This window comes from Musca domestica, unplaced genomic scaffold, assembly GCF_030504385.1.
Source record: "Musca domestica strain aabys unplaced genomic scaffold, Musca_domestica.polishedcontigs.V.1.1 7, whole genome shotgun sequence".
Lineage (NCBI taxonomy): Eukaryota > Metazoa > Arthropoda > Insecta > Diptera > Muscidae > Musca > Musca domestica.
The window spans coordinates 7,548,352-7,571,536 of record NW_026712383.1 but is presented as its reverse complement, the minus strand read 5'-3'; the positions used below and the strand labels follow the sequence as shown (position 1 = coordinate 7,571,536).

Genomic DNA, 23,185 nt, shown 5'->3' with positions numbered 1-23,185 from the left:
TGTTGCTTCTTCAAAATCGACCCCCTACCACCCCTTGAACATGCCTCTTAACTTTGTTCTTTTCAATGTTGCGCATCAATGGCACGATACAACACATATGCTTCCATTGAAGCACTTCAGTGTCTGTGTGTGTGTGTGTGTAATTCAAAAATCCATTGTCTCATCTGTCTCCCAAGAATCATCATTCAACCATGTTGGACAGTAGTATATGGTGCTATCATACTGTGTGTCCTTCCGGTGTATAACACAAAGGAACAAGTTCATGCTCTTAGACATGTTTCTATTGTTCGCCATTTTTTCGCATCGACAAAAAAAAGAAAAGGAATGCAGCAACAAAAAATAGATTTATTGTTCAACTTTTTGCCATAGCTATGCGACTGGCAAATGTCCTTAAACATTGTCAAACACACACACACACCCAGATACAAGTGAGCCATCCACACATTCGCATAGCAGTAATTCATGTTCTCACTGCACTTGATTTAAAAACATTCGAAATGGTCGTCGTTGTTTTGTTATTGTGACCCAGATTGTGGTGGATCACACACACACACATATTGGCACACAACAACCACGACGACGCCAGGATGTCTCCTTTCATTCTCCCCGTTTTTATTGTTGTTGAAAATATTCCATTTATAAATTTTGGTTTAGCGATTCCACGTTGAGCCATGCTGACGACGACACAGAGTATTGTCGTTCCTTTTCTCCCCCCAAAAGATATGAAATTAATATTCTTTTTTTTATTCTTTGAAAATTTGATTTCTTTTTTAAGGATAGCTTGCGAATTCAATTTCAGTTTTACTCAATTTAATTGTAAATCCTGGGATAATATTTAAGTTTTAAGGCAGAGCTTCCTGAGAGGAGGAAAGCCTTTTGGGGTGATGACAAGGGCTAAAACTTACACTGTGCGATAATATTCGATTTTCTCAATTATTACAAGGCAAATGTAGAAGTTTTTGAAAGTGCGACTAAAAAAAAGTTACATGTAAGTTTACATCGCAGAGTAACCTAAATAGAGGGGGCAAATGCGCCCTCTTCCACACTCTTTGAAATCTTCATTTATTTTACGTATATAGTGTCTTTGGCAATGTTACGGATAACAATACGAGGATTAGTTTGGTCAACATTTTTAACCCTCAAGCGAGTCACTTTTTGTACTTTTTTGAAAATATAGTTAAAAATTTCCATTGAACGTAATCGTAGCAAGTCAAAACATACTACAAATTTAATTGTCATAAAATTCTACTATAGGTCCCGGAAGATTTCGAAAGTCCAAATCTTACCTAAATGCCAGAAATTCACATACACAGGGTGAGATGAAAAAACTGCAACTAACTTCAGACTACTGTCATTTATAAGCCACTCGTCCGACTGCTGTTAAAATTATTTCAGTGACAGCTCATTATACTGTTTACAAGCATACAAAAGCATTTTGGTGAGAATTTTCCAGAAAATAAGTTATTCGTGACGGAATTCAAGCGAGATTTTTTTATATTTGGCTGTAAAACCACAAGTGGCTATCGTTAGAGCACTCCAGCATTTAAATGTGCATAAATCTTTTGTGTCTCGTTACGGATGGAAGAAAACAGCAACATCAGCAGAAATGGTTCGAAAAGTAAAAAAGCGACTTGATCGAAACCCGCGTCGCAGTGGCCGAAAAAAATGCTCGTGAGCTGAACACATCGCAATATTCCATTCGGCAAATATTGAAAAATGAGGTCGGGGTAAAGCAACTGACATTTCAAAAAGTGCAAGAACTTACACCGCAACAGAAAGAAAAATGGCTAAAGAGTTGCTTCGCTTGGCCGAAAATGGTGAACTGCCGAATTCGGTTTTCTCTTCGGTTTTCGGTTTTCTTAATCGACCTTGGCATCAGAATAAATGCCGAATATTATCGCGAAAATATTCTGGAGCGTGTATTAAAGCATTTGAGACGCAGACCTTGGACATTCCAACAGGACTCAGCACCATCACACTCAGCACGCGCCACCCGAGAATGGTTATAAAATTAGGTTCCTCGCTTCATTTCCAGCGCACAATGGCCACCAAAATCTCCGGATACCAATCCGTTGGACTATTGTGTCTGAAGTATTTTGGAAAGCAAGGTTGGCACTAAAAAATACCAAAGTGTCGATCACCTCAAGCAATCGCTTCGCCGGGAATGGCCAAAATACCGTAGAGCAACATTCGGGCAGCGTGTGATGGTTTCACCGTTGGCCGTTTGAAGGCCATAATTAGTACCAAAGGTGAACAATACGTTAACTCAAAAAAGTTGATAAACAATTTTAAAATATTTTTGAATTTTTGTCGCAAAATTGAAACAATTATTTTCTGAATATATAATGGTAGTAGGAATTTCTTTTCTTTGGTGACTTATAGTGAAATTTTGTGCAGAATAATTTTGTCTTTGCCATCATCCTTATAAAATGATGCTTTCTTGGAGATTTTTGCCCATATGTACACAAAGGACGACTTTAACCCTAAAATGTGTTTTTATTATATATGAATTCCTGCCGCTTAGGTATGGTATGGACTCTTGGTGTCTTCTAAGACCTATAGTAGAATTTGATGGTTAGTAATTTTGTGGAATATTTTGTCCTGCTAAGTTCCCGTTTAAAGGGAGTTGTTAACCATATTTTGGAAAAAGGACCAAAAAGACCCCATTGTTGACTTGCTTGAGGGTTAAAATTTCCGACCAAGATAGTCCTCATATTGTCATAAGCAGGAATACAACTCTGAGGCTATGCCAGCTTCCTGTCAGAATTATTAAAATTATATCCAACAAGTTGTTTTCATTTATTTGATATTTTTTGTTAATATCGCGAAAGATGAATGAAATGTCTGGATGTTCTCTCAAAAATATGAGCCAAGTGTTCAATCTTTAAATTTCATGGCAAATATGGTTAATATTATTAATGCGCGTACCGCAACAATAATATTTTGTTTTTATTTTTCAAGACAACAAATACATACACAAAATTGGTTGAAGTCGGGGACACTTAAAAAAATTGTAATCAGCTGGAAGCTCTACCTTACTTTTTATTGTACCATGGTCATAAGAAATATTGCCAAACGCACCATATATGAAAATATCTAAAAGTGTTGAAGAGGAGGGACCTTGTTCCCTCTATTAGCGTTACTTTACGATGTAAACTTTTAAAACGCCGATATACGTCTCTCCTTTTTATCTCCACTTTAATAATCTGCTTGAATTTCCCCGTAATTGTTGAAAAAAATTGAATTTTGTTGCTCAATGTTATAGAGAAAAAACGATCTCCCTCCAATAGGGAAATATGTTTTTGCCACAGACAGATGGAGTCCTTAAGGACTTGGTTAAGAAGTTTTAACCTAAGTAACATTTCAGCCATTAGAATTCTTCATATTGAAAATTATTACATTCATTAAATAATATATTAAAAAAATTATTTCTATTCTCGAAAATATTGTCCGTTTTTTCCTCAATTATATAAAAGTACACACACACACACAAAAGATATACCACCCTAGAGACTCTACACACGAAACGCACAACGAACACACTAAATGTTACAAAACACCACCAAAATTTAGCTTTTCTCAATGTGAAAATATGTGTCTATATAAAATTTAAACAATTGTTTGCTTCATTTGTATTATCCTTAAAATTATTTATCTTTTTGAAAGGTCTGTGTTTATATTTCATTTCATTTGTTTCGTTTTTTTTGTTGCTTTAGCTTTTCTTATATTCGTATCCAACTCGTTTCGTTTTCATTTTTTGATGAATCTTTTTTACGTCTCTTCCCTCTTGAAATAAAAAAAATATCCAACTTAAAAATGCTTTTTCATATATTTATTTTCTTAAAAACCAAAAATCTAAATATTTGCTTCTCCAAATGGATTGAAATGAATGAACGAAAAAATGTAAATGTTACTCTTTTTGTGGGATATCCATCCTATCCGTTAAGCAGCCGTAATTTCAGTGGTGTACCTCGTCGCCTTTTGGATGGCAGTAATCGTCAGATTTCCTCAATTGCTGTCAATGCTGCTGCAAACTCGGCAAACAATGCCGCAGCAGCCGGCAATAATAATGTCCATTTATCTTCTTCCAACTCACCCTATGGCACATTGTCCAGCATTAAGTCGAACCATTCGTCGTCCTCATCATCGAATGGTAGTCAGAGTAGCAGTAGCAGCAGTAGCAATAATGTCATAACATTACAATGTGCTTCGGCGGTGGATACGGTTGATGGCGTTGCCACATCGTCATCATCATTGTCATTGGCCCAGCAGCAGCAACAACAACAACAACAGCAGCACCAGCAACATTTCACCCAACATTATCATCATCAGCAACAACAACAACAGCCCCAAGCGTTAGTAGGTTCACCTGCTGGTGGTGCAGGTGTTGGTTTTGGTTACAACACCGCTGCCGCCGCTGCTGCCATTACCAGTGGCAGCTGTGGTGGTGGTGGTATGCCGAACATCTTTAATACGAACAGCGGCGGCAATAGCCCACGTCTGGGCGATGCAGCTTTAAGTTCATTGGCTGCCAGCCCCACCGATGCCTGCAGTATGCGTTCAAATCCCTCGGCTGCCTCCTTAATGCAGGCTGCCGGCGAATTGACATCGTCAACTGCACCCACCACTGCCGGCATACCCGGTGGGGTTATGGGCAATAGCTCGGCCACGCTTTCGCCACTTTCCTCTGCTGGTTCGGCAACGACATCGCATCTAATACGACGTCCCAGCATTACTATGTGCGTTAATCGGTTTCATTCCATGGCTAATGTCATATATTTTGAGTTACATTTTTTCTTCTTCAGTTTTTCATTTTTCGTTTTCTCTCTAGAGTAGAAAATTTTTTCTTTATCCTTTTTTGTTTGGTGATTTGAGAGAAAAAAGTATGCGTTTTTTTCGATGTTGGTTCACTCTTTTCGGGAATAAAGCAAATCAATTTCACTGAATATACTCTCAACAATAGTTGCAAGATTTTTCTTCTACTTTCCAATAGAAATGTTATTTTCCTTATTAGTTTAGAGATGTTTTTCTTTCTTCGCATTATTTGCTAGTTACCCTGGAGCATGATATCATTGTTGGGATTTTTGTTGAGTTTTTCATTTTATATGATTTGATTTTTTTTTCTCTCTTTTTGTAGCATTTTAATGAACTGGGGTTTGAAAAATTCCAATCTGATTGTAGAATTTACAAAAAAATATTCTAAAAATCATGTTCCTTTGGAAAATATAAAAAAGAGTCCCTTAAAAACATTATTATAAAAGCTTTCAGACCGGATAGTCCTTAAAAATAATATTAAAAAAAGGCATCCTTTAAAAAGTAATATTGAAAACAAAAAAAAACTCAAAAAAATAAAATAAAATTTTTAAGAACTTCAAAGACAACCCCTTTAAGGATACCCTCTTTAATATCCTCATTTAAACCTGATAGCATCATTTAAAAAATAATACCAAAAAAACCAAAAAAAAACAAATTCTCAAAAAAAATAAATACTCAAAAAAATAAAATTTTTAAGAACTTCAAAGTCATCCCCTTTAAAGAAACCTTCTTTAATATCCTCATTTATACCCGATAGCCTTTGAAAAAATCTTTGCAAAAAAAATATTTTTATTTCTTTGCAATTTAAATACTATGTTTTTTTTGAGCATCCTTTCGTGTTTTTGTTTATGTTTTCTGAATGTCGTTGTTGTTGTTTGTTTGTTTTATAACCAAACTAACCTCTTATTTTTCTCTTCACAACTTATTTGTGTGCTGTATGTATAATGTTTGAAATTTAAAATCATATTCAATTATCAAATATGTTTTCTATATATATACTATACTGTTTGTTTGTATATATTACCCTACACTTCTCGAAATACCACACACAACACCACTTCTATCAAAACTTCATTCATTTTACAGCAAACCACAAGCACAAATATACATTAAAATCAAGGATTGAATTGGTATTGTAATCGTAGTTTTGAAATATCGTGAAATTGAAACCCCATGTATGGCAAGAAATTGTAATTTAAAAAAAATCTACCTCAGTAGTGCTATTCAAGGCCTATGTAAGATCGGCAAAGAAGACAATTTTTGACAAAAAATTAGAAGTTTTCGAACTATTGTGATCTGACTCTCTTTGAATTTTAAATCACAATTATGTCATTCGACAGCAAACTTAGTTGTCACATAACTGGCCAAAAAGCCGTTATTTTAGGGTCTATACGACGACATGGACCTGCATACACAACTTTTGTCATAAGCCATTACAATATTCAAATGCGAAACTTAAAAAAAATCGGTGAATTATGTAGCTAAAATCATTGAAATACCGAATATCGGGAGGTACCGTTATATGGGTGCTATACGAAGACGTGGACCTGCACGGACAACTTTTTGTCAAAGGCTGTAGTATCCGTTACGAATTTCAAATACCAAATTTGAAACAATTCCGGTGAATAATGTCGCTAAAATTGTGAAAACACTAAATATCGGGAGGTACCGTTATATGAGGGCCATACAAAGACGTGAAACTGCTCAGACAATTTTCTGTCATAGGCTGTAGTATCCATTACGGACTTTAAATACCAAATTCGATACAATTCTGATGAATATTGTCGCTAAAATCATCAAAATACCGAATATCGTGAGGTGGGGGCAAAACGAAGGCGAGGATCTGCACAGACAATTCTCTGTCATAGTCTGTAGTTTCCATTACGAACTTCAAATACCAAATTTGAAACAATTCAGGTGATTAATGTCGCTAAAATCATTCAAATTCCCAATATCGCGAGGCGCCGTTATTTGGGGGCTCTACGAAGACGTGGACCTGCACGGACAATGGGCTGTAGTATCCACTACGAACTTCAAATACTAAATTTGAAACAATTCCTGTGAATAATGTCGCAAAAATCTTTGAAATACCGAATATCGGGAGGTGCCATTATATGGAGCCATACCAAAACGTGGACCTACATGACCCATTTTCAATACCAAAAGTCCTGCAGACATAAAATACATTTGAGTGAAATTTTATCAACCTACTTCTATTCGTTCGGAAGCTAGAGTTATTTCCACAGACGGACCGACATCGCTAAATCGACATAGAATTTTGTGCTAATCAAGAATATATATACTTTGTGGGGTCTAAAATGTATATTTCGAGGTGTTACAAACGGAAAGACAAACTTAATATACCCTCCATACTATTGTGTAGAAGATTAAAATGCAAAAAAAGAATCAAAAATCCACTTTGGGTGCAAAGGGGTTACCTCCAATCAAGTCAAAAATCCACTTTGGGTATAAAGGTATGGCACCGATTTAGTCGGGGTTACCTCAATATTACTTTTTTGAATATATTTTGGCATATTTTAATTGAAATTGTTTCAATTATTATTCTCAAACAAATAAAATTGTATAAAAATGTGATATATTATGAAAATTCAATTATTGTTAATAATAAAATGTCCAAATTCATCCTTGATTTTATCATACACGTAAATTTTACTCTCTGTGCCTTCCATCCACACTTTCCATTACTGTCGCTTTCTCGCTCTCTTTCACTCTCTCTCTCGTTTTCTATCTCAGCAAATAGTTAAAGCTTTGAGTTTAGTTTATAAAAATTTATTTCTTCGACTATTTTACAATGAAAATTGTCCATTTGTTGTTTATTCTTATTTTTATTTATTAATTGTGTTTGGTGATTGTGTGCAATCATCTTTGTTTTACCAAAAAGAAATTGACTTTGGAAAAATTTTTACTAATTTGTTTTTTTCTCTCTTAATTTTCTTCAATTTTTATCTTCTTCCCCTACGTTGCGAATTTTGGTTACCAAAAAACAACAAAAATAACTGCTGTTGATTTCCCTCATAACGCTTTTAAATTATGCCGCTACCACCCAACAAACAACAAAAACAATTGAAACACACAAAAACAAAACTGGATCTTTAAACAACTCTGCTAAATTTGTCTTAGGAATCCCAGTTCTGGCTCCTTAGTTATAAGTGAAACTGGTTCATTGGATCGCATGAAGAATACGGTGAAAAGCAAAAAAGGTCCCCTTGATGATGGTCCACGGGTCTCCGATCGTGTGGAGGAGACCAGGGTAAATCCCAATTCATTGATTGATGAGATTTTGAAGGATACAAAATTGGATCAATTAGAGGAGTCGGCGGAAAGTAAGTCCAATGAATGCAATTAACAAATCTATAGAAAAAATTAATAATTGCTTTTTTTTCTTTTTTTCTAAGCATCCGGTCTACAATTGTTCATAGCTAAGGATGGCACCACCACATTTGGCACCCAAGAGGTCAAGTCCCGTGTCTCTGCAGGGGCATTCAAACAGGTTGTTATGGAAAATCCAAGATAGTAGCATAAATTCCATATATTTACATGCAAATATATATATTTGTTGGACACAAGACTTTTCTTTATTTGAAAACAAAACAACAACAACAAAACAAAACCAACCACAACAACTACTATTAATATTACAACAACAAAGAATACCTACTATAATAATATAAATATAAAATAATATATATGATAAACTATAAAAGAAGAGAAACAAAAAATAATACAAAACACTACTATTACAACAACAACAAAATTTGCTATAAAAGAAAATAAAATCAATCCAAAACTCAAATCAATGTTGAACAAAACCAGATGCAAAAGCAAAAAAAGGAAAACAACAGAAAATAGTAAATCAACAATTTTTTTGAAATTCAAGAGAGAAAAAAATCGTAAACGTTTTTAAAATGGGAGGTTTACAAAAAATAGAAACAGAGATGTCATTCAAAACCCAATATTACACAGTAAGAGCCCATCAGCATCCAGAGCTAGCACATGAACTGAAAGATCCCATAAAATGTCATAAGAAGCGGCCAATTAATTTCGAATATCCTTTTTTCTGTCAAAATTTTTGCTTTCGACAAAGAAATTTAGTTACAACGCTCGAAGAGCTTCCGATCTATTATAATCTGCCTGATAAAAATTTGTTTTGAAAAGACGTTTGTTGAATCGTTGTTCAGAAGAATTCAAAGTATTGTTCCCTTAAAGTAGTTAGTTTAGCCCCTTACAACAAACATGTTTGAATAATCAATGAGATTCAGAAAGGCTCTTTTTTGTAGAATTTGAAACGAAATAAATTAACAGTGAGAGCCACCAGCATCCAGAGCTAACACATAAACTGTAGGGTCCCACAGAATATAATGGAGAAGTTGGTATTTCTATCTGAATTGTTGTCAAAACTCGTGCTTAGGGGTTCAGAAGAAATTAAAATATTATTCCTATGACATAGTCAATTTAGCGCCTTAGGTTAGGCTGGGTTACAGTATGCGCAGCTAAACTAAATTCGATACCATTCTGTTCATCCTCGGAGACCATTCTGTTCATCCTAGAGGGATTAGTTATGAAAGGAATGATACAAGAAGAGATAATGCACAAAATAGTACGTTTGCGTAGATCTCAGTCGTTGATGAGACTTCAATGAATGTAGATATGCGTTGGAGATGCATGCATTGTTGTTCCGTTCACATTAAGAAAACAAATGATAGAGAGCTTTTGTAGACAAATATGAATATATTGGGCTTATATCTAATGTTTTATTATCCCACAACACTATGTGTTGGAGGTATTATAAGTTTGATTGTCCCAAAAATTATGTAACACCTCGAAATAATGGCCCCGGACATACGAAACTATATATGGATCTTCCTATCTCGCCGAGCTGAATCGATCTAGCTATGTATGCCCGTCCGTCCGTCTGTCCATTTTAATTTGTAATAACTATACAGGTCGCAATTATGGCCCGATCTTTACAAAATTTAGCATGGGGTCAAGTTCAGAATTATGCGATATTATGCGATCATCTTCAAAAACAATAGGCTTCTGTTTTTGAAAATGTTCGTATAATATTTAGGATTTAACATGGACCAAACAGATTTTTTTTTCCTGATTTTGCAGTTGCTCTACAGGTCGCAATTATAGACCATTATTGGGTGTATTATATTCAAGTCGCATTTAATGTCCGATTTTCCACAAATTTTACATGGGGATGGAGTTAGGATCAGAATTAAAGCCTATTGTTATTCAAGATGTATTATTAGGTATTCAAATGGACCAAAAATTAAAACTTTTCGCTGAAATTGCAGTGGCTCTACAGGTCATAGTTAAAAAGCAATCGACACGGAGTTTTGCAGGGTTAGGGTTACGGACAGCGCAGATGTCTAGCATTATGGACAAACTTTGATATGTTCTGATTTACCATGATATGTTTTTAGAGAACCTTTTGGATGTTGGGATCTATATCTGAGAAGAACGTTAGTGTTCCGTGTGGCGTTTGCATAGTAGGTGTTCAAACATCTCGAAATCTTTTTGTCTTTAAATTGTTGCTGATATTGCAATGGCCAATCAATAGCCCACCACGATTCTTAGATCGGAGCTACTAATTGAAATTTTTTATAATTTGTGAAAATTATTAACAGTGGTGCACTTTATTTAACATGATCTGAAACAAAATAACGATGAATGCAACTATTTTATGGTTTAAAATCGAAGTAGGATTAATGTTGAACTAGATGTCTATTTCACAAGTCCATTGAAGGAACCTCTTATTTTGTCAGGCTATTAATGCTCTTGCTGTTTCCAGTGATTTCGCAAGAAAGTGGTCCTGGATTGTTATTGAAAACGCTGACAGTCTACCAGAATCACTTCGACATTACAGCGCCAGATTCACAGTCTGCCTAAAATCATTCAATGTTTAATTGTCAATGCAATTGAAAACAAAACCCTGATGCGTTATTTGAGCCCATACTAGCTGTACTGTAGTTCACATTTGTAAGATTTGTCAGTCAATAAGTTACTATTTTTCTGCATAGCATTTTTTCACAAAAAAAACTGGAATTTTTAATCAAATATAGAATCAAAGGTTTGAAAATTAACCACTCTATTCTAATTATTACAGGTACCAGCTGATTTAGCTCTATAGTAATACTAATGTCAAATCCGATATAAATTTTTGTGATTTAATTCCATTCCTCGATACATAATAGGTATGTGGTTTTTATATTTATTGTACAACAACATCCAATTCGTTTTCCATCTTAGAACCACCAGATTGTCATACCATCCCGAGAATGGAAATCACTCACTATCTTTTGATTTATCTTATCACATTTGGCTATTTCTAGTAACTGAGGCCCGTTTTATTAAATTTGTTGTTTTGATCTCCGGATTTTCAGTTCATGTGTTGTGCAACATGTCAATCCCCTTTCTCCTCCCCCCACTTTTAACCATAACTCTACATCTAAAGCCAGAGCTATACTGCTAGTGAGAAATTAAAAACTCTACGCAGTCCTCCAGAAATTGAAAAAACACAAAAAAAAAACAAGAAAAAATATACCAAAAATTAATAGAAATACATCTTTGAAAAGAAAACCTTAAGAACTTACAAAAAAATATTATAAAAAAAAATCTTTACAAAATATTGGAAGAATATTGTCAGAAAAATAGAAACAAACGAAAAAATAAATAAATCAAATAATTACCATTTTACTCTATATATTTGAATGTAGAACTACAATCTATATACAATAACAATAATAACTAAAACATAAAAACAAAACTATATACTACTCCCTTTTACCAACCAAACCTAACTAACTAACTAACCAACCAACCTACCTACCGTTTGCAAAAACAATAATATGCAACTTTTTAACTGAAAGAAGAATACGAAAATCCCCAAATCCTTTTGTTTTGGAATAAAGGACAATTACCATCCATATAGCAGCAAATATCATCTTCATTTTTAAACAGTGTACACCTTTATTTGCAGCCCATTCACCCGGCAGAGCATTTTACTTTATATTAAGCCAAGAAATGGAAGGTTCCGTGATTAAAGTGTCTGTTAAAATGCAAAAGATTTCCTCTGACAAAGAAGTTTTTCAATTTGGTTTTTCAATTTCGCCCTCTTTGAAACAATAGATTTATGTAAAATTTGATTTTTTTAACGAAAAATTGACCGACAAACATTTTCCAAAATCAGTTAAAAATTTGAAAAATTTTAAAAGTCCTGCGGCTGGATTCTTTTTCTACGAATTTTTGTGAAATTAAAAATTTTATAAAGGAAAGAAATGTCAAATGAAAAATTTTATAAAGGAAATATTTCTCATTTCATATTTTCATAGAACAAGAATCCAGCCCCTGGGCCTCAATTCTCGTTCTATGAAAATATGAAATGAAAAATATTTTCTTCATAAAATTTTTCATGTGACATTTCTTTCATTTATAAAAGTTTCATTTCTCATTTTCATAGAACCAGAATTGACCCCCTGGTCCCCTTTTATTATTTGTTTGTTTTGTTATTATTGAAGATCCAATCAGTTCATTGCTTAAGTCTGGCGTATTTCCCCAATTGGCTTAACTTCACAGTACTCACTATTATAGAGAGTAATGTTATTTAAAAGGAAAGTGGGTCTATATAATACTTGCTGAACGCTACCAATATCGTGATTTTACCCCTGCGAAGGAAATATGATCTTAGCATTTTCAGCTTTTGGATATGACGACTTTGTTGAAAAGCCAGCTAGCTCTATAGGTGTCGAGCATACTCGAATGTCCTCAAGCATTCTACTGGTCACATTCTTCAGGCGGTATTTTTCGTTAGCATTTCCTATCGTATCGTCCTACAGTAACTGGCCCTCTAATTTTCCCCCAAGTCTATGAACTATATCAACAAATTTTAAATGAAATCATGATACAAAACTTCTAAATTTTAAGCCTATATATCTGTGAGATATGGAATTGATTTGTGAACCGCCATGACAAACAAAATTGTTGTGATATTCAAACAAAGTTTTTTTCTCTTGTTAATATCTGATATTTTTTGGACCTTTGTTTTCTATTAAACCGAGAGGATTTGTTCTCAAAGATTAATTGAAATTAAATTCTATTGAAGAAATTTTTAAAAAATACTGCTTTTTGGATCTATCTAAACATAAATTTCAAAATTAAACTGACATGTTATCGTAACTATTTGTTATATGGTCTGTTCCAAAACCCGCAAGAATCTTCTGGTTTAGCAATTTTTTCGATATCATGAAGAAAAATTTTGTTATCTTAGAAAAAACTTTTACATTCTTGCTGTTCTGGAACCAAACAATAATAAACTGTACGATTGAGGACACTTTCTTTCTACTTAAACTAATCTTGAAAAGAAAACATAATATCCATTTAAAATCAAACAATGTGATGGAAAAGCCCATGTAAACCCCTGTACAGATGGATATAACCCTGGCCATGCCACATAGAAAATGTAAAAAACCATTTTTAGATATTATTTTTATTCATTTCTTTTTTTATAACTAACCAAAATACCAAAATTAAGAGGGTATAATAAAATAATTATTTTTTAGTTGCAAACCACAACCTGTCTACCAAAACTAAAAACTAAGGCTGAAAACCAACCTATCCTCTTAAAACCATTTTTAATCTAATTATCTTCCATTATGATTTTACCAGTAAAATTGAAAACAAAACAAAAAAAAAGAATCCCAAAATTTCCCAGAAAAAATATGCCTATTTGTATATTATATTTTTTATATTTCCCCACCTAATTAATAGTTATTTGTTATTAAAAAATTTAAATATATATGATTTATTTATGTAATTTATCAAGTCTTCATTTCTGTTTAGTTTTTAAAACCGAGAAACGAAAACTATTTTTTGTTTAATTTTAAGTTCAAGGTAAAAAAAAAAAACAATATGTTGATAGCCATTATCGTAGATAGGATGACGACAAGTATTACAACTCCAACTCCCAACAGAGAGTACCATCCAATTTTATGCCAACTGGCCTTCCTTTTCACTACACATGCATAGCCTTCCACATTTTGCTTTTAAAATCAGTTAAATCAAATAAAATATAATAAAAATCTCCACCCAACCCGCCAGCAATTTAATAACAGAAAAATAAATATGTCAACATTTTGCTAATCAACAATTACAGCAACAAAAATTGGCTAAACATTGATAACTATATGCATAATAAAATAACACAAAACAAGTTGTATCATGTATGAAAAATAATAATTAAAAATAAATAAATAAAATAATGTTTATTTTGTGAAATATTATATAAGTTTAAAATATAAATATACCTATATATAACTATATAAATAAATAAAACAAAAACTGCTTAGTAAGTAACTATGTATTTGTGAAAAGTAAAATATATATAATATAAACTATATATAAAATAAAAACAATTTTTGTCGTGTAAAGAAAAACTATAATAAAAATAAAATGAAAAATTAAATAAAATACAAATATTTTTTTGAAGTTTTTGGTACCGAAAAACATTTGGGATGTAAAATACATAAGAGTATTGAGCTTTAAAAAATTTAAAAGCATTTAAAATCGACCATCGGAAATTGGATACAAGAACGGCAAATTTTTGGGAGATGATGCCAATAAATAGTACGGTCCATATATAGGCAAATATTGAAAAATGAGCTCGGGGTAAAGCCATTACAATTCCAAAAAGTGCAAGAACTTACACCACAACAGAAAGAAATTGACTCTAAGAGCTAAAGAATTGTTTCGCTTGGCCGAAAGTAATGAACTGCCGAATTTGGGTTTCTCCGATGAGAAAACATTCGTTGTCCAGCAGTTTGTAAACAAACAAATTTATCAAAATTATCATGTTACTTGCCAAAGATGTCAGGTTAAAATGTGCACCTTCTGTTGGCCACCAGAACTGAAGCGCTGGTCATGGTGATGGTGTGGGCCACCATAACAGTCGATGGTCGCTCTCCGCTTGTATTATAATCGACCGTGGCATCAGAATAAATGTCGAATATTATCGCGAAAATATTCTTGAGGGTGTAGAAAAGCCTTAGACACGCAAACATTTTTGCCGCAGACCTTGGACATTCCCACAGGACTCAGCATCATCGCACTCAGCACGTGCCACCCAAGAATGGTTACAAAATAAGGTTGCTCGCTTCATTTCCAGCGCACAATGGCCACCAAAATCTCCGGATACCAATCCGTTGGACCAAAGTGTCGTTGAAAAAAATACCAAAGTGTCGATTACCTCACGCAAGCGCTTCACCAGGAATGGGCCAAAATACCGCAGAGTAACATTCGGACAGAGTGTGACGGTTTCATTGACCGTTTGAAGGCCATAATTCGTGACAAAGTTGACCAATTCGAACAAATCTAAAGTTATTCTAAAATTTGATGCTATTTCCGACATTTTTTGCTTTCATTCAATAGAATTGAAAAAAAAAAATTTTAAAAATATTTTGAATGATTATAACTCTCATAAAATCTATATATATAAATGTAAGTTGTGTTAGTTACTACGCTTATAACTTAAGAACCGCTGGATTAATTTTAACGATTCACACAAATTCGGAGTTGTCTACTCTCCGAAAAGGATAATATCCAAAAAAATCGCGTAAAAATGTGATATATTAACATTTTCATTTTGACTTTTCAAATGTACAATAGTAATGTTTTATTTTGCATGATTTTGTTTCCATTTTGACTTACTTTTTTCTAATGTACATTTGTAGTGTTTTTTATATTTTATTTTTGAATTCGAATATTTATACCAATTTATTTAATTGACTTGATTTCTTGAGAACTGAAATTGATGGCGGGTTACATGGAAGTGTAGTAGCGAATTATGTGGTGGCGAAACGGAATAGATGATATCGAAATAATTTAACGCGGTCACACCAAAGTTAAAAGATAATTACTTTTTCTAAATCGCTGAAAAATCATGAAAAAGAGATCTCATTGCAAAAATCAAAAAAACATTTTCAATGGAATCGAATTTTAAAGTAATAGTACATTCTATTGACAAACTTTGTAAGGAAGGATCTTAAAACATTTGCTGTAAAAAATCAGCGAAAAAGTTGAAGACTTTTTCAATCTGTTATTCTTTTTTTTGTCAATTTTTTTTTTCAATTTGTATTATCATATTGAATTCAGTGGATTTTTTGTGAACAAAATAAAGAATAATTTTTCACTAAAAAAATTAAATAAGTGCGAAATAGGATGTTAACTGACATCTACCTTTCAACTCCAGGGCCTACATCGTGGGTTAGCTGGAAGATGCGAACACATTTAAACAAACAAAAATTACCGAAAAAGCTTAATGGGGCTCATTTCAAAGCGTGGCAATGATCCGTCCAATGAGAGCTCAAAATGCAAAATTCTTTGGGAGAATAATAAGTAATATACCAATATTGAAATAAAAGGTGCAAAATAGTAGAGCGAATGGGACTTTTAGTAAGAAAAGATTTTATATCCTTCCAGAAATTCTTCCCAAACATTCAAAATACCTAAAATCACTTTTGCAGGTCTTTATATCGATCATAACTCACGGATAAGGGAACAACCCGATTTCATATTTATATAACCATCTATGATTTAAGTTATTTTTGGGGTCTTGGCCGGCCACTTTTTTCATTTTTTGGCCCTTATTTGACATTTTTGTTTCTAAGGGGGTAGATAACCTCTTCGCATAAAATTTGAAATTTTCAGAGTAGGGCCCATATTGGTATTGACCACATTCTTCAATTGATTTGGCTAAAAAATTGTATTTATGCCACCCTGGGGTAGGGAACCATCATACAGATAATTGCCACATAGGAATTTATTTAAGTAAAGTCCCCACATTGGAGTATCCCCAAGTCCACTTTCACATCTAATGTGTATTCAGAAAAGAAAATTTTGTATTCTATTGAATTTTTAACCCCCAAGAGAATATTGGTTGGGAACGTAGATTTGGGATGTGCATCCATATGAAATAAATTGTGGAAACATGAAGAAATTACAAATATAAGAAAGTAGCACGGGACCGAATATTTGTTTAATCATCATTGAATTATCCTATAATGAAAATATGGACTTTAAGGGGTCTCCAACTTACAATTTAAATGGCAAATAAAATTAATTCCCATCTTATCATTCTGCCCTCAATTATGAGGTGGATAAAACTATTTTTACTTATTTAAATCGCGCGAAATGCTATGACATGCTATATTGTTCTGCTATATTTTTGATTTGGCCTCTATTTGTCATCTTGGATTATAAGGGGTAGAAGAAAGTTTTCAATGTAGGTCGATGTTTCGGAGTAGTGCCCATATAAAGAAGGTACCTCCTAATTTAACCACATTTCAAAGAATTTGGCTAATAATGCGTATTAGGGGGGTGAAAATCTTACACTAAAATTTCAACATATCTACAAATTTTAGAATTTTTATCCATGTTATAATACCCTCTCAAGTCCACCTTTTGGCAGACAAACAGACTGACATGGTTAGGGGGACTTATGAGGACTCTAATGCACAATCTAAGTTGCTAATGGGTTTAAAAAAGTAATTAACTTTGGCTATTCTTAAATCATTCAGCCCTCAATTATGTAGTATACAAAATACAGCAAATTCCAAATTACTGCTCATTTGACTGGAAGATTTTGCTACGATTTTTACCATATTAAAAATTAATTTGATCCCTTATATGGCGATAAGATTGATATATACTTTTTAATAGATTTGTATAGCACATCCACACAGTTGAAGCCCACGGTTTAAATATTGAAGCCCACTGGTTAAAAATGGGTACAGGTATTTTAAAACACTTTAAATCGACCTATACGTGAACACTTATATCAGTCATATCTGTGAATAATTATGCTTGGGAATATATGCATAATAGACAAAAACTACGGGCCGGCACCGCGGACCGGGCCAGCTAGTATAAAATAATTTACCAATATTTTTTACTTTGCTATTTTCGTTTACTTTCCCCTACATTAGAGTGTGAATATTATATTCAAAAAGAAAAGATACCTTAAAAAAATAACCCCTTCTGAGGTGTTTCAGAATTGGTGAAGATTGGAATATAGCTTTGCTACAACATCAAGTTAATGCGAGATCCCCTCTAGAAATTGTCTATACTGACTATAAAGAGTATATCTAAACTTTACATTTTATATCTTAAGTTTGACATACTTCCTCTTCATATTCTTCTTATTTAAATATCAAATTTAAACCTCAAAACTACCTCCACGAAACAACTAAAACACACATTGCACTCAAACCTTTTAAACGTAGTCAAATCTTTTGAAATTTGAGTAGAAATGTAGGTGCAAGTGAAGCCTTATAATTGCCGGTAAAATCAATTAGCCAAACATTGACCACCACACAAATAGCAACGGTAGAAGTTCTTTAGACAATTTACTCTCAACATGGAACGTTGGCACAATAAATTGGCAATTGTAACAGGAGCCAGTGGAGGTATAGGTGCGGCTTGTGCACGGGCTTTAGTTGGAGCTGGTCTGCGTGTTGTGGGTTTGGCCAGAAGGGAAGCCAAACTGAGGGAATTACAAAATAATTTACCCGAAGGGCAAAAATCCCTGTTTATTCCACGAAAATGTGATGTTTCCAAGGAGGATGAGATTATCAGAACTTTTGAATGGACCGAACAGCAATTGGGTGGCGCTGATGTACTGCTGAATAATGCAGGGTAAATTTGATGTTTTTATGAATATATTATATTAATGCGTTTTTTACAGCATAACCCGTGAAACGGAATTGGTTGCCCCCGGAAATACCGAGAAAATTCGTCAAGTAATCGACACAAATGTCATGGGTGTTCTTTGGTGTACCCGCGAAGCTTTTCAGCGCATGCATAAACGAGGCAATGAGGCTCATATTTTAATAATCAATAGCATTGCGGGTCAACAAGTGTTAAATTTTATTGATGTCCTGCCATCATTTAATATATATCCTGCAACAAAATTTGCCATCACCGCAATGACGGAAACCTATCGTCAAGAGTTTCAATTGTATAAGAGTAAGGTTAGAGTTACTGGCATTTGTCCAGGAGCTGTAAACACCAATATATTTCCGGAGGAGATACATTTTTATGTAAAGGATATGCCACGGCTGGATCCGGAAAATATTGCCCATGCAGTTTTGTTTGCACTCAGATCGCCACCAAATGTTCAGGTAAAGCAGAAAAAATTATGAATGAAGGAAGAAATTAGTTTTCCATTTATTTTTCAGGTGCATGAGATTACCCTAAAGCCGATGGGAGAAATGTTTTGAAGTAATGGAAGCATACGAATTTAAAGCATGTAAAGTTACTAAAATGTCTTTAATATTAAAACTCTGAAATCTTTTGGCGTTTGAAAAATTAAATTCCAAGTAATGGAACTTAAAAATGGATGTATTTTTTGTTTTTTATTGGTGATAATGAATTACATCTTTGTGTGACTCTCACAACTAATACAATGGCTCAGCAACTTGTTCATGTTTGGCAAATCAATGTCAATGATTTCTTTACACGACATGGACTGCCCGTCCCTGCACTATACGTGGACTATCAATTTACATACCATCCTGTTATTCTCATAGTCAATAAAGTTTGTTTTGCTATTTCTAGGTCAACAACGCAATAGCATCGCTAATTTTTCATTTATTTGGAGATAGAATTGATTATTGTGCACAAAACGACTTCGTTTTTTATTTATTGAATTTGCTTCCTCTTCTTCAACATATCCAACTTTTGTCTTAAAACTCTAGCATTCAAACGATGCATACAAAGAAATTGACCATTCAAATAAAGAACAGGTATATCATGGCGATATAAACGTAAGAAACGTACATTCTCCTTCTTATCTATGTACACCTTCTCCAATTCATATTCACCGAGAAAATTCATTTCTAAATCTACTACCAGCATTTCACACAAATGACACGGGTCCTTGGTGAATAATGTTAGGCGGGGTAGTGTGCCCTGGGCATTTGGAAAATGTCTAAAAGTAAGAGAAAACATATTATTAAAACAGTATAACATTAGATATGCCCGGAACTTACAATTTCTCCATTAGAGCAATTAAAGCATCATTGTCGTTTGAATGAATTAAACCTCCCAAATTATACGGCTGAAGACTGTGGCTCATGTGTGTCAGCATGCGATACAACGAAGCCGCTGAAGAGTTAGTTAAATAACTACAACCATAAGGATTAATGTATTCTGGTATATTAAATTTGTCCTGAATTGTATTCAGGGCATTGTTATTAATTTCCCAATGCATAATTTGACTAATATCAACATTTGATCTCTCCACTATGTGCCGCACCTCCAGTGGCATTTTCTCAATGTCTGCATTTTCCACAATATTGTAATCTTTTAGCTTAGCCAAAGGTTTTATATTATATTCCAATGCCTTGGCCATGGTGGTAAGTACCAATGCCGCCGCACCATGATATGTGGAACTGTTTTCTTCATTAACTTCATCTTGTTCAATTTCTATTTGAAATCTTCTTTGATTTGGCAATTGTTGCAATATTCTCAAAGGGACTAGTTCAACATCGTATAATCCTTGAAAAGTAGCTCTATGATGTAATGATTTGTAATAATCTCCATTGTTTATAACTCCCTGGTTATGAGGTATTTCCGATGCGGTTTCTACCCCACCAACTACAACAAATTCGGAACTACCAGCCATTAGTTCTCCAATGCTTTTCACCAGGGATGAATAAGCACTATGTTTCTGCTCTACCTCATTTTCAATTTGAATGTTAGCTTTCTTTAAATAGCCATTACATATTTCATCCAAATTCAACTGCAACTCTCCACAAGATTTCTGAACTACAGAAATATGTTTTATTTTCTCTAATGGGGCTCCTGCTTGTTTGATGGCAGCCTCTAAAGCCACCGTGATCAGTGCAGTTGGTCGTACCAAAGATATTTCACCCAATGGATAGCCCCATGGCGTACGAACTGCTGATGCTACAACAATGGCATCTCGTTCCGAGTGTATGTGACGACATGATCGAAAGAGAATTGTTCGAAGTTTCGGATATACTCTGAAACGGAACGAAAAAAAATATATTGTAATTTTATATAAATAATTAATTAGTTCGATGTTACGATTTTATACCCTCTACAATGAGGACAACTTAAATTATAGCAAAGTACGATGGTAAATCTAGCTGAGGCCTTAAAAAATATCTACAACTAACGTAAGGCTAAGGCCCTTGCGAGCACGAAATAAAGTCGCATTAGGTTGGAAAGGTGGCTTTGACCTTAAATATTCAAATAGGGGGAACGGCGCTGTATAGGGCTTACCCAAGTCATATTGGACCTAACCATATCAAAATAAGAACTCAATTGGGTTTCTATGACTGAATCCTCAACGACGAATGGAAATAGGAATTTTTCTACTCCTGAGTGATCTGAGGGGGGGAATTATTAATGATTCCAAAATTCAATAGGTTAAGTCAAGTGTATGTTGGAAATCTTACCACAATCTGTCCTCGGTATTAAACTAATATTTCTGTGTCTATAGCGCAAACCGCCCGAGATTTGGACCCACAAAGTTTTCTATATTGCTTGCAGTACCTCTCCACTTGACGAAAGTCTCCAATTTTAAAATTTGAGACATTGCATTGAAAATATCCATATGTGTCCAATTCCCTACCAAAGAATTGCAAAGCAGAAATACCTCACTTCTTAAGATTAGATTCTCGACATAGTTCAGAACTTTTAAAACGGTCCTTCCTAAACAATTGGCAGACTCCTTACATCACAGATTCAAGTTAAATGATGTCCTTTAAACAAAAGAATTTATAACGCTGTTAGCAAATTATTATCTTAAACGCATACAACTAACTTACATATGTTTATTTTATTTAGAATTTATTACATTTTTTGCAAAAGCTGCATTTTCAATAAATAAAAAAAATACTTGGTGCTGTCTCGCAGAAAACCCGAAACTAACAAATTAAAAAAACGTTCCAAACTATGCAAACAAGGGGGAGATTGCTACTGCTCACCAGATAAATTTAGCACAAACTTGTTGGCCAGGGCACAGCGACCACCAGGCAGGTGGTTGATAACATTTGGTAAAGAATTTCCACCAATTTTCCATGAAAATGTATTATTAAATTTTCACATTTGTATTGACTTTCTTCTCTCCTTTGCCTAACAATGCTTTCCAAACAGATGGTAAAAACAGCTGATTTTTAACCGGCTCATAAGTAATAGCATGTTCCCACGAATGCGCCAGTTCACACGATATATCTGCGATTAAATAAATTGTAAATCTGTCTTTCAATTTGTAACATTTCCAAATATTCGTCGGAGACCCCACATCAGCATACAATTCTAAGCCAATTTTACGATGTCCCTCTGTCTGTACCTCCCCAAATTTGGTATTTCTATGATTTTAACCACATTGTTTCCAAGGAATTTGTCTAAATATGGTATTCCACTTTGTAACGAATTCGCAAAGAACATTATTGAAATTCAAATTGTTGAATTAAAAATTATTCAAATAGTTTGAAATTGTTGACAACACAAAAATAATAAGCTCCAAATTAACGCCCTGGATGTTTCACAACATCGAATTCCTAACACTATTTAAATTCTTCATTCCAATACGGATTTTTTCTCCACAAAAGTAATATGAATTTAAATTTCAATTGAAAATTGTTTATATTATTTTGTTTATTATACAAAACAATACATACACACACAAAAACTGTATAAATTTTCGCGTGTGATATGTGGAAGACATAGCTTTGTTATACCTTTTGTAATTGTGCCATGCATGTTATGACCATGTCAGAATTAAGAAGGTAAAGTCATGCAATCATATATGTATTTTTTTTCAAAATTATTTATTTGACAACATCTCATTGTCAGAATGTATATTCATAAATCCATTGTGCATACAGAAATCAGAGATGGTAACCTGCTTTCTATGCAGTGAAATTTGACAAGGTAAATTACAGAAAATGCAAAGATGGAAAAAGTTATTTGAAATGATTTTACCTTCTTATATTTTCATCGTTATCACAAAGAATTTAACCTGATTGGTCATGAAATCCATAGGGAAAACACCTGTTGCATGTCATTTCAAATAATTCTGACAGAAAGCGGGCATGCCATCAGGATTACAACGTATATATGATCAAAAATTGCACTTTTTGTACCGAAATAAATCTTAAGAGAAATATAGAACATAGTTTTGAACATGGTACAATGAATTCAAGGTAGGGCAGAACTACCATATGATTTAATTTTTTTTTATTTTTCTGGCTTAATATGTCAACTTCATTTGCTTATGTGTGTATCTTCTTTTCAATAATAAAAAATTGTTCAGAAAATA

The 23,185-nt window shown here is 33.7% G+C and overlaps 3 protein-coding genes across 7 annotated transcripts in view; 2 read left to right on the top strand and 1 right to left on the bottom strand.

Moving 5' to 3' along the window:
* The window catches only part of LOC101897284 (probable serine/threonine-protein kinase DDB_G0267686), a 182,479-nt gene extending 169,135 nt beyond the window's left edge, over nucleotides 1–13,344 (top strand). For 3 of the 5 annotated variants that reach the window (XM_059130131.1, XM_059130133.1, XM_059130130.1), the window contains exons 8-9: nucleotides 7,957–8,159; nucleotides 8,232–13,344. In XM_059130131.1, coding sequence (XP_058986114.1) covers nucleotides 7,957–8,159; nucleotides 8,232–8,350 — 322 coding nt within the window. In that variant the 3' untranslated portion in view covers nucleotides 8,351–13,344. Of the gene's footprint in view, nucleotides 1–3,950; nucleotides 4,740–7,956; nucleotides 8,160–8,231 lie in introns of all 5 variants that reach the window. The other 2 variants (XM_059130134.1, XM_059130132.1) reach the window with 2 other exon arrangements.
* A 4,891-nt stretch (nucleotides 13,345–18,235) lies between these two features.
* LOC101896457 (farnesol dehydrogenase) lies at nucleotides 18,236–19,232 on the top strand. Its single transcript, XM_005181784.4, has 3 exons — nucleotides 18,236–18,528; nucleotides 18,578–19,013; nucleotides 19,071–19,232. Exons 1-3 carry the CDS (start codon nucleotides 18,251–18,253, stop codon nucleotides 19,110–19,112), a joined length of 756 nt encoding a protein of 251 aa, XP_005181841.1. The 5' UTR covers nucleotides 18,236–18,250; the 3' UTR covers nucleotides 19,113–19,232.
* Nucleotides 19,233–19,360: 128 nt separating this feature from the next.
* LOC101896285 (acetyl-CoA acetyltransferase, mitochondrial) lies at nucleotides 19,361–21,840 on the bottom strand. The gene is made up of 3 exons (XM_011293487.3): nucleotides 21,719–21,840; nucleotides 19,884–20,879; nucleotides 19,361–19,822 (listed from the first exon to the last, which is right to left on the bottom strand). The coding sequence occupies exons 1-3, from the start codon at nucleotides 21,736–21,738 to the stop codon at nucleotides 19,534–19,536; spliced, it is 1,305 nt and encodes a 434-aa protein (XP_011291789.1). The 5' UTR covers nucleotides 21,739–21,840; the 3' UTR covers nucleotides 19,361–19,533.
* Between the last annotated feature and the right edge of the window lie 1,345 nt (nucleotides 21,841–23,185).